Here is a 12034-nt window from a genome sequence, read left to right as displayed (position 1 = left end):
TGGTTTTGAAAATTTTGAACTAAAATTTGACCCTGAAAAAAAGAATACAAAAAAACGAAATAGAACTAGAAATGTAATTTGGTTCAACCCCCCATATAGCAAAAATGTTTCTACTAACATAGGAAAAGTGTTTTTAAAATTGGTCGATAAGCATTTCCCGCGATCTAATAAATTACATAAAATTTTTAATCGAAATACAATTAAAGTTAGCTACAGTTGCACAAAAAAAATGGAAAGAATTATAAAAGGTCACAATAAGGCTTTGTTAAACAAAAAAGAAATCCTAAATGAAAAAACTACAGAAAATTGTAATTGTAAACAAAAAATCAATTGTCCAATGAGTGGAAGTTGTTTATCAAAAAATGTGGTATATAAATGTGTTGTTTCCTCTAAGAATGTATCTGATAAACAATATATTGGCATAACAGAGGGTGAATGGAAAAAACGTTTTGCCAATCATAAGCAATCTTTCAAGAATAAAAAGTATTCAAAAGACACCATGGTGTCAAAATATATATGGGAATTAAAAGAAAAAAATATTGATGATTTTATACTGAATTGGTCTATCCTTAAAACAGCGCCTGCATATAACAATATTTCCAAAAAATGCATACTATGCCTACAAGAAAAATTTGAAATAATTACACATGCAAATCAAGAATGCTTATTAAACAAAAGATCGGAATTAATTTCTAAATGTAGGCACGAAAATAAGTTTCTCCTAAAAAACTATAAAAATAAATGAGTTCAAATAATATTTACATTAACTACCCTTTTTAAAAAAACATTTAAAAAAATAGCATAAGTAATCATTTCTAAAGAATTCTTTTTATAATAGTATCAGCAAATTCCACAAATGTGTGAAAATTTACAGTAGTTAAGACATTTGCAACTTCCTGTAATTTAATTTTTGGTATAAATTGAAGTTTTATTAATTTGATCATCCATTTCTGATGAATCTTTGTTGATGAAACAGTGTTAAATGGAAAAAATTTTTGTTAAGCGATTTTCTACTAATATATATATATATATATATATATATATATATATATAGAACCCTTAGATGTTGTCCGAAAGTTTTTTCCATATTTTGTTGACAAAAAGTAAAAATTAAAATTCAAGACCGGAATTTTTTTTTTTTAATAATGATAGACTGCCTGCCCCAACCAAACCCTCAGTCGATGTAGCAGCACTCCCTTGCGGGTCAGGCTATTTGTCAGTCAATGTAGCAGCACTCCCTTGCGAGTCAGGCTATTTGTCAGTCGATGTAGCAGCATTCCCTTGCGAGTCAGGCTATTTGTCAGTCGATGTAGCAGCACTCCCTTGCGAGTCAGGCTATAAGATAGTCGATGTAGCAACACTCCGCGCATGATTTACAGTAAAAAAAATAAAAATAAAAACATTTTAATAAAAAAAATAAAAATAAAAACATTTTATTAAAAAAAATAAAAATAAAAACATTGTTTATATTGTTAAAAACATTCAGAATGTTTTAAAAACATTCCGGTCAATTAAATTTGCAATTTTGTGGTTTTTTTAAAAAACGATTAATTTGTAATTAAATTAATGGTTTTTACTTTCATCCAACACGGAAATGTTGGACGAAAGTTAAAAGTAATTAAAAGTGACGTATATGTTGGCGTAAGAATCACTTTTTTCCTTCCGCTCTTCCCAAAGCCAACAAACTATAGATCTATATATATATATATATATATATATATATATATATATATATATATATATATATATATATATATATATATATATATATTATATATATATATATATTATATACATATATATATATATATGTAAATTATGTTAGTGTATTTTACAAATAGAGTGCTCAATGTTCTTAAAGAACAGAGCAATAATAAATTAGTAAAAAACACTTATCTAACTTTATTCTTCTACTTTAAGTTTCACCATTGCTGGATCAAAAGGAAGAGTTACTAAATCTCAAAAAAAATTCAATTTATAGAAAAAAATATTTTAAAGGAAGTTATAAGTTATTATAAAAAAAATTTTAATTACTATATTTTTTTTATTTTTGTTAACAGGAAGTAACAGAAAGTAATTATAAATAATTTTCTTTGGAAAGGGGATAGTTTAATTTGGTCATTTGCTTTTATAATTTTTTAAGAGGAATTTATTTTCGTGCCTACATTTAGAAATAAATTCAGATTTTTTATTTAATAAATTTTCTTGATTTAAATGAGTAATTATTTCAAATTTTTCTTGCAAACATAGCATACATTTATATATATATATATATATATATATATATATATATATATATATATATATATATATATATATATATATATATATATATATATATATATATATCAGTTGCAAAATTAGCATCTGCTAAGGTTGCATCTCTTTATCGAGCTCGTCACTTTCTTACTTCGGTTTCTATTCTCTATCTCTATAAATCTCAAATCGGCCTTGTATGGAATATTGTTGCCATATCTGGGGCGGATCCTCTAATGATGCCCTTTCTCTTTTAGACAAGGTGCAAAAACGCGTTGTAAACATAGTTGGACCTGCTCTTGCAGCCAACCTCCAACCATTATCACATCGTCATAATGTTGCTTCTCTTTCTCTTTTCTACAAATACTTTAATGGGTACTGCTCTAAAGAGCTAGCGTCTCTTGTGCTATCTACTAAAATTCATTCGCGTGTTACTCAACATTCAATTAAGTCTCATCCTTTTTCTGTGACTGTTCCTAAGTGCTCCAAAAACGCCTATTCGCCTTGTTTTTTTCCTTGAACATCAGGTCTTTGGAATTCGCTTCCTTCATCTTGCTTTCCTGACTCATATAATTTGCTATAATTGTTTAAAATATATATATATATATATATATATATATATATAAATATATATATATATATAATATATATATATATATATATATATATATATATATATATATATATACATATATATATATTATTAGAAAATCACTTAACAAAATTTTTTTTTCATTTTACACTCTGTTTTATCAACAAAGATTTATCAGAAATGAATGATCAAATTAATAAAACTTCAATTTATAGAAAAAATTAAATTACAGGAAGTCGCAAATGTCTTAACTACTGTAAATTTTCACACATTTGTGGAATTTGCTGACACTACTATAAAAAGAAATTTTTAGAAATGATTACTTATGCTTTTTTTAAATATTTTTTTAAAAAAGGGCAGTTAATGTAAGTATTATTTGAACTCATTCATTTTTATAGTTTTTTAGGGGAAACTTGTTTTCGTGCCTACATTTAGAAATTAATTCCGATTTTTTGTTTAATAAGCATTCTTGATTTGCATGTGTAATTATTTCAAATTTTTCTTGTAGGCATAGTATGCATTTTTTGGAAATATTGTTATATGCAGGCGCTGTTTTAAGGATAGACCAGATCAGTATAAAATCGTCAATATTTTTTTCTTTTAATTCCCATATATATTTTGACAGCATGGTTTTTTTTGAATACTTTTTATTTTTAAAAGATTGCTTATGATTGGCAAAACGTTTTTTCCATTTACCCTCTGTTATACCAATAAATTGTTTATCAGGTACATTCTTAGAGGAAACAACACATTTATATACCACATTTTTTGATAAACAACTTTCACCATTGGACAACTGTTTTTTTGTTAACCATTACAATTTTCTGTAGTTTTTTATTTAGGATTTCTTTTTTGTTTAACAAAGCATTATTGTGACCTTTTATAATTCTTTCCATAATTTTTGTGCAACTGTAGCTAACTTTAATTGTATTTCGATTAAAAATTTTATGTAATATACTAGAGGGCGGGAAATGCTTATCGAACAATTTAAAAACACTTTTCCTATGTTAGTGGAAACATCTTTGCTATATGGGAGGTTGAACATATATATAACAGGTATAAAAGGTGGGGTATATTTTGTTTTAAATCCATAATTATCATTATTTTGATTGTTATTAAATGTATAATCTGTTTTGTATTTGGTTATAAAAAAAAAACGGGCTTTCCAACAAATTCTTTTAATAAAATGCTCAGCTTTTTCAATCAAAGAAATAGTATAACAAAAACAGTGGAAAAATACTACTGATGTTATAAATTGGTTCTCCATAATCGAAAATAGACTATAAATAGACTTTATTCAATTTGACATTAATGATTTTTACCCCTCAATAACCGCCAATATTTTAGATAAGACTATTGATTTTGCAAAAAGCCACACAGTTATTCCTGATGACACAATTTGTATAATAAAACATTGTAGGAAAACCTTACTTTATTTTAATAAGGAAACTTGGAAAAAGAAAAACATACATGACTACTTTGATGTAACAATGGGCAGTTATGACGGAGCAGAAATTTGTGAATTTGTTGGACTATATATTTTAGATATGTTAAGTAAAATAATCAATATAAAAGATTTAGGCCTTTATTGTGACAATGGTTTAATAGTATTGCGTAGAAAATCTGGTCCACAGCTTGACAAAATTAGAAAAGATATTATAAAAATTTTTTAAAATATTGGCTTTTAAATCGAAGTAAACATAAATTTAAAAATTGTGAATTTTCTCGATGTCACATTTAATCTCTCTGAAAATTCATATTAACATTTCAAAAAACCAAACGATGAATTATTGTATATTAATATTAGCTCAAATCATCCACCGCAAACTTTAAAACAAATCTCTATTTCAATTAATAACAGACTAAACCAAAACTCCTCTAAGGAAAATGTATTCAATTCCTCTAAACGAATATTTGAAGATGTCCTAAAAAAAGTGGTTTTGAAAATTTTGAACTAAATTTGACCCTGAAAAAAAGAATACAAAAAAGCGAAATAGAACTAGAAATGTAATTTGGTTCAACCTCCCATATAGCAAAGATGTTTCCACTAACATAGGAAAAGTGTTTTTAAAATTGTTCGATAAGCATTTCCCGCCCTCTAATATATTACATAAAATTTTTAATCGAAATACAATTAAAGTTAGCTACAGTTGCACAAAAAATATGGAAAGAATTATAAAAGGTCGAAATAATGCTTTATTAAACAAAAAAGAAATCCTAAATAAAAAACTACAGAAAATTGTAATTGTTAACAAAAAAACAGTTGTCCAATGGTGAAAGTTGTTTATCAAAATATGTGGTATATAAAAATGTTGTTTCCTCTAAGAATGTACCTGATAAACAATTTATTGGTATAACAGAGGGTGAATGGAAAAAACGTTTTGCCAATCATAAGCAATCTTTCACAAATAAAAAGTATTCAAAAGACACCATGCTGTCAAAATATATATGGGAATTAAAAGAAAAAAATATTGACGTTTTTATACTGATCTGGTCTATCCTTAAAACAGCGCCTGCATATAACAATATTTCCAAAAAATGCATACTATGCCTACAAGAAAAATTTGAAATAATTACACATGCAAATCAAGAATGCTTATTAAACAAAAAATCGGAATTAATTTCTAAATGTAGGCACGAAAATAAGTTTTTTTTTAAAAACTATAAAAATAAATGAGTTCAAATAATATTTACATTAACTACCCTTTTTTAAAAAAACATTTTAAAAAAAAGCATAAGTAATCATTTCTAAAAAATTCTTTTTATAGTAGTGTCAGCAAATTCCACAAATGTGTGAAAATTTACAGTAGTTAAGACATTTGCGACTTCCTGTAATTTAATTTTTTCTATAAATTGAAGTTTTATTAATTTGATCATTCATTTCTGATAAATCTTTGTTGATGAAACACAGTGTAAAATTTGTTAAGTCTTTTTCTACTAATATATAATAGTTTTGTTCTTTTAAGAACATTGAGCACTCTATTGTGTAGAATACATTTAAAAGTTGTTTAAATATATATATATATATATATATATATATATATATATATAATATATATATATATATATATATATATATATATATATATATATATATATATATATATATATATATATATATATATATATATATATGTATATATAATATATTTATATAGATATATTAGGGTGTCTTAGACCCTCTATTAGATAAAAAATCAAAACCCAGTGTTTTTTATGAGCTGTAGTTAACTTTTGTGATTATATGTGATTATAAGCCGAATTTAGTACATGCATAAGTCTATCTTCTATTGAAATAATTTATTATTATTTTAAAAAAGTTCTTAGAAAATAGATTAATCTTGTACTCAAATTAGGTAAATCCTTAACCCCCCCCCCCCTTTCTTCCTCTAAAAAACAAAATCAGGGTTAGGGTAGTGATTTTCTATCTTAAGGGGGTTTTAAGGCACCATTGTGCATATGTATATATAATATAATATACATATTTTATAATAATAATAATACAAGAAACTACCAACCATATTCAATTGAAGTAGAAGCAAAGACTGGAAATAATTCTTCATAACCAATAGAAAACAGAGTATAGAATCCATAGAGGGTAGATGAAAGAAGGAAATCTTTGTTTCTAAAAAATATTTCTAGGATATTGAAATGAAAGCAAAAAAATGAAACTTTTAGAACATTTTTGAATAATTATTTAGTATAGTTAAAATATTAATAAAAAATTTAATAATAAAATATATAACAATTATTAAAACAATACTAATTTAGATATGGTAATAATATTTTTAAAAAGAAAAAAATAAACTACCTCAAGAGTTTAGCAAAACTACTCATTTTTAATGATATCCAAAATTTTTTCAACTTGGAAGGCTTTGAGTCAATTAACCTAGTTGATTCATCTTTAAAATGTTGACTTTTTTTAAGTCTTTCTAGATCAACAGAACAATTGAGATATGCATCTATATTAAACATCGAAGAGTCTTTTTTATCTTCAATAATAAGCGAGTCTTTGTCATGGCAAGTTCTGTAAAAAAAATTTTTAAAAATGTGTATACCTTCTTATTATATTTTGCGTAATAAACTTTATTTTATAAGTGTATATATATATATATATATTTATATATATATATATATATATATATATATATATATATATATATATATATATATATATATATATATATATATATATATATATATATATATATATATATATATATATATATATATATATATATATATAGATCTATAGTTTGTTGTCTTTGGGAATAGCGGAAGGAAAAAAGTTATTCTTACGCCAACACATACGTCACTTTTAATTACTTTTGACTTTCGTCCAACATTTTCGTGTTGGACGAAAGTCAAAACCATTAATTTAATTACAAATTAATTGTTATATAAAAAAACCACAAAAACGCAAATTTAATTGACCAGAATGTTTTTAAAAACATTCTGAATGTTTTTAAAACATTCTGAATGTTTTTAACAATATAAACAATGTTTTTATTTTTATTTTTTTTAATAAAATGTTTTTATTTTTATTTTTTTTAATAAAATGTTTTTATTTTTATTTTTTTTACTGTAAATCATGCGCGGAGTGTTGCTACATCGACTATTTTATAGCCTGACTCGCAAGGGAGTGCTGCTACATCGACTGACAAGTAGCCTGACCCGCAAGGGAGTGCTGCTACATCAACAGAGGGTTTGGTTAGGGCAGGCAGTCTATCATTATTAAAAAAAAAAAATTCCGGTCTTGCATTTTAATTTTTACTTTTTGTCAACAAAATATGGAAAAAACTTTCGGACAACATCTAAGGGTTCTATATATATTTATATATATATATATATATATATATATATATATATATATATATATATATATATATATATATATATATATATATATATATATATATATATATATGTAAATATATATATTATATATATATATATATATATATATATATATATATATATATATATATATATATATATATATATAAATATATATATAGAACCCTTAGATGTTGTCCGAAAGTTTTTTCGATATTTTGTTGACAAAAAGTAAAAATTAAAGTGCAAGACCGGAATTTTTTTTTTTTAATAATGATAGACTGCCTGCCCCAACCAAACCCTCAGTCGATTGTAGCAGCACTCCCTTGCGGGTCAGGCTATTTGTCAGTCGATGTAGCAGCACTCCCTTGCAAGTCAGGCTATTTGTCAGTCGATGTAGCAGCACTCCCTTGCGAGTCAGGCTATTTGTCAGTCGATGTAGCAGCACTCCCTTGCGAGTCAGGCTATAAGATAGTCGATGTAGCAACACTCCGCGCATGATTTACAGTAAAAAAAATAAAAATAAAAACATTTTATTAAAAAAAATAAAAATAAAAACATTTTATTAAAAAAAATAAAAATAAAAACATTGTTTATATTGTTAAAAAACATTCAAAATGTTATAAAAACATTCAGAATGTTTTTAAAAACAGTCTGGTCAATTAAATTTGCGTTTTTGTGGTTTTTTTAAACAACGATTAATTTGTAATTAAATTAATGGATTGTACTTACGTCCAACACGGAAATGTTGGACGAAAAGTCAAAAGTAATTAAAAGTGACGTATGTGTTGGCGTAAGAATCACTTTTTTCCTTCCGCTCTTCCTAAAGCCAACAAACTATAGAACTATATATATATATATATATATATATATATATATATATATATATATATATATATATATATTATATATATATATATATATATATATATATATATATATATATATATATATATATATATATATATATATATATATATATATATATATATATATATATATATATATATATATACAGTATGGTGCAAAACTGAACTAGTGTTTTTAAAAAAATACAAAACTATGGTTTATTTTGTTTTCGATATATTAGCGCTGTCGCGATTATTACAGTAGTAAAGTGCTAATTTTTATGACTTTTTACGCCTCCTTTTACCCCAATGCACAAGTATTTTTATCTAGTGACAAACATCTTTTGACTCAGTTTGCACCATACTTGATGAAGGCAATATCTTTATTATTTTTCTCAAATTAATTTAATAATTTTGTGTGCAAATCAATTGACTATATTTATATCTAAAACAATCTCTATTTTCATAAATTTTATTGTTTAAATTTATTGTTTTTGATAGTTTTTTTTAATATAATGGGAATTTCAAAGACAAAGAGTGATTTTATAAAAAAGATGATTGAAGAAGGAAATACAACTCGTAAAATTGCTTTAAAGTAAAAGTTAGTCAAAGTACTGTGCAACGAATTAGAAAAAAATGTGGACATATTCTAAAAAAAATGTTGGCGGTCGACCAAAGAAGTTGAGTGCGGTAGACAGTAGAAGAGTAATCAGATATTTGACTACTGGAGAAGCAAAATCGACATCTCATGCAGGTAAACTTTTGCAACGTGATATAGGAAAAAATGTGAGCAGGTGGACAGTGCAGTGAGATCTCAAAAAAAGTTAATTTCGAGCAATTGAAAAGAAAAAAAAACCATTACTTAGTAAAAAAAATATCAAAGCAAGATTAAACTTTGTAAAAAAATATGAAAACTTTACCGATGATGATTGGAAGAAATTTATTTAGTTAGATGAAACTAAAATTAATCGGTATACCACTGATGGCCACCAATGGAGCTGGAAAAGAGAAGGTGAACCATTAACCCAAAAAGATTTTATTCAGACAGTAAAACATGGGGGAGGCAATATTAAACTATGGGGGTGTATGACGGCTTATGGATTGGAACCAATTTGAAGAATAGTTGGAAACATGAATAAGGAAATGTATCTTGATATTTTACAGCACAAATTATTGGAAACTGTTGAAAATATGCCTTACCCAAAAAATGAGGTCATCTTTCAACAGGACAATGACCCAAAGCACACTGCTAAAATGGTTAAGAATTGGTTAGCTTCGCAGGACTTTCAAGTGCTAGAATGACCAGCACAAAGTCCTGATATGAACCCAATAGAAAATTTGTGGTCACAATTAAAAAAAGCGCTCGTTAATAACTATTCTGACTCTCCATCATCCATTAATGTGTTATATGAACGAGTTCAAGAACAGTAGGAAAATATTTCGTTAGACCTTTGCGAAAATCTTGTAAAGAGCACAAATAGAAGATTAGCAGCAGTTAAAAAAGCTAAAGGATTATGGACAAAATATTAAAAATTGACAAAATTGACAAAAATTGACAGTTTTTTTCGCGTGGTGCCAAATTGATTCACCATGTTTTTCATTTATTATTTTGTAAGTAAATATTTTTCTTCAATAAAAATTGTTTTTTTAATAATAATTCCTACCAGCAATATTAATTCTCAAAATGCTAAATTCTTTATACGAAAATAAAAATATTATGCATTCTGGTTCAGTTTTGCACCATACTGTATATATATTATATATATATATATATATATATATATATATATATATATATATATATATATATATATATATATATATATATATATATATATGTATACTTATAAAATAAAGTTCATTACACTATTATAATATATATAATATATAAATATATATATATATATATTTATATATATATATATATATATATATATATACTATATATATATATATATATATATATATATATATATATATATATATAAGGCCAAAAATTAAGGCCTTAGCCTTGAAACTGTTGACATTGGTCTTGGTCTTTATTGTTTTGACCTTGGCCTTCCACCTTATCTTTAAGAATTCAGAACTTTCTTTGTGTCTGCATTTTAAAAATATTACTACAATTGATTTTGTTTACAAGAGTTATTTTTTTACTTATAAGCTTTAGAACTTATTTTGTGTTTTATATAATAGTTTATATTGTAGTTTTTGACTAGCCATTTTAAAGCAATAATCAATGATATGATTGGTTAATGGGAATTTATTACATCTATATATTGAGTCACATGATATACTTTTTTTTATCAGTTAAAACATTTCAAAACTTAAAAAAAGATTTAAACACATGATTTTTTATTAAAACTAAAAACAAAATTTTAAAGGTTTTTTGAATTAAAATAGTTTTTATTATATTCAAATTATAATTTACCATAATGTATTTTTTTATTTAATTATACTGTTTTTATTCAACTTATCTAAATCTTTTTTAAAAAGTTGTTAGCAATGCATATTTAAATGATTTTTTTTTATTTTCTATTATTTGCTTTTTTGCAGATAATAGAAAAATCATGTTTTACAAACAAGAACAAATCAATCACTAGAATTTAATCAAAAAGATTTTTCGTTAAAAGAATTGTACACAAAGAATATTCAAAAATTAGAAATCTATATTTGAAAAGTATTTCTTCGTTCCTGCAAAGTCAGCTCCTGTCAAGTGTTTCTTTTGTCAGAGTGGATTGATAATGTGCCCTCATAGAGCTTGTATGTCTGATTCATTGCTTGAAACTTTGATGTTTTTTAAATGTAATAAAGACTCATAGGCTATATAATAATAGTTAATGGTTATGACCTATACATGGTGTGTCCCAAAAATAACCGTACTTCATATTTAAATCATATAACATGCAGCGCTATCCATTGATAATTTGCAGCATGAAAAAGATACATTCATCCTCTTTCAAACGCACCTACATTAATGTAAATCGGATGACAGATGTGAAAGTTATAGCCATTTCAATAAAAGAAAAATGCGACCTAATGTTACAAAACGAAAATGGAACAAAGTGCGAATATAAAATTTTGTGTTAAACTTGAAAAAAAATTCGCTGAGACATACGAATTGATGAAAAAAGTTTATGGTGATGATTGTATGAGTCGTACTCAAGTTTATACGTGGTTTACACGATTTAAAAATGGCCGTGAGGATTTAAATGACGATCTGAGGCCAGGTCATCCAGAAGCTAATAATTGTGCTGAATTGGTGGAAAAAGTCCGTGAAATCATTGGTATTGATAAAAAGTCCGTGAAAGCATTGGCAAATTTTACTACGAAAATGTTGGCTGAGGAATTAAATACGAGTAAAAACACTATTTGGAGAATTTTAACTCAAGATTTGGATAAAAGAAAGGTATGTGCGTGTTTTTTCCACAATGAATTAAATAAAGACCAAAAAATTGCTCATGTGGAGCATTGCAAAGACATTGTTGAAACTGTTGAAAACGAT

The 12034-nt window shown here is 25.3% G+C and overlaps 1 protein-coding gene across 6 annotated transcripts in view; it reads right to left on the bottom strand.

Moving 5' to 3' along the window:
• LOC136084084 (uncharacterized) overlaps positions 1 to 12034 on the bottom strand; it is a 113338-nt gene that overhangs the window by 18677 nt on the left and 82627 nt on the right. For all 6 annotated transcript variants that reach the window (XM_065804227.1, XM_065804229.1, XM_065804230.1 and 3 more), the window contains 2 exons: positions 6660 to 6875; positions 6367 to 6473 (listed from right to left, as the gene is read on the bottom strand). In XM_065804227.1, coding sequence (XP_065660299.1) covers positions 6367 to 6473; positions 6660 to 6875 — 323 coding nt within the window. The remainder of the gene's footprint in view (positions 1 to 6366; positions 6474 to 6659; positions 6876 to 12034) is intronic.

Source organism: Hydra vulgaris, chromosome 08 (genome assembly GCF_038396675.1).
Source record: "Hydra vulgaris chromosome 08, alternate assembly HydraT2T_AEP".
Taxonomy (NCBI): Eukaryota; Metazoa; Cnidaria; class Hydrozoa; order Anthoathecata; family Hydridae; genus Hydra; species Hydra vulgaris.
This window is presented reverse-complemented; position numbering and strand designations above follow the sequence as displayed.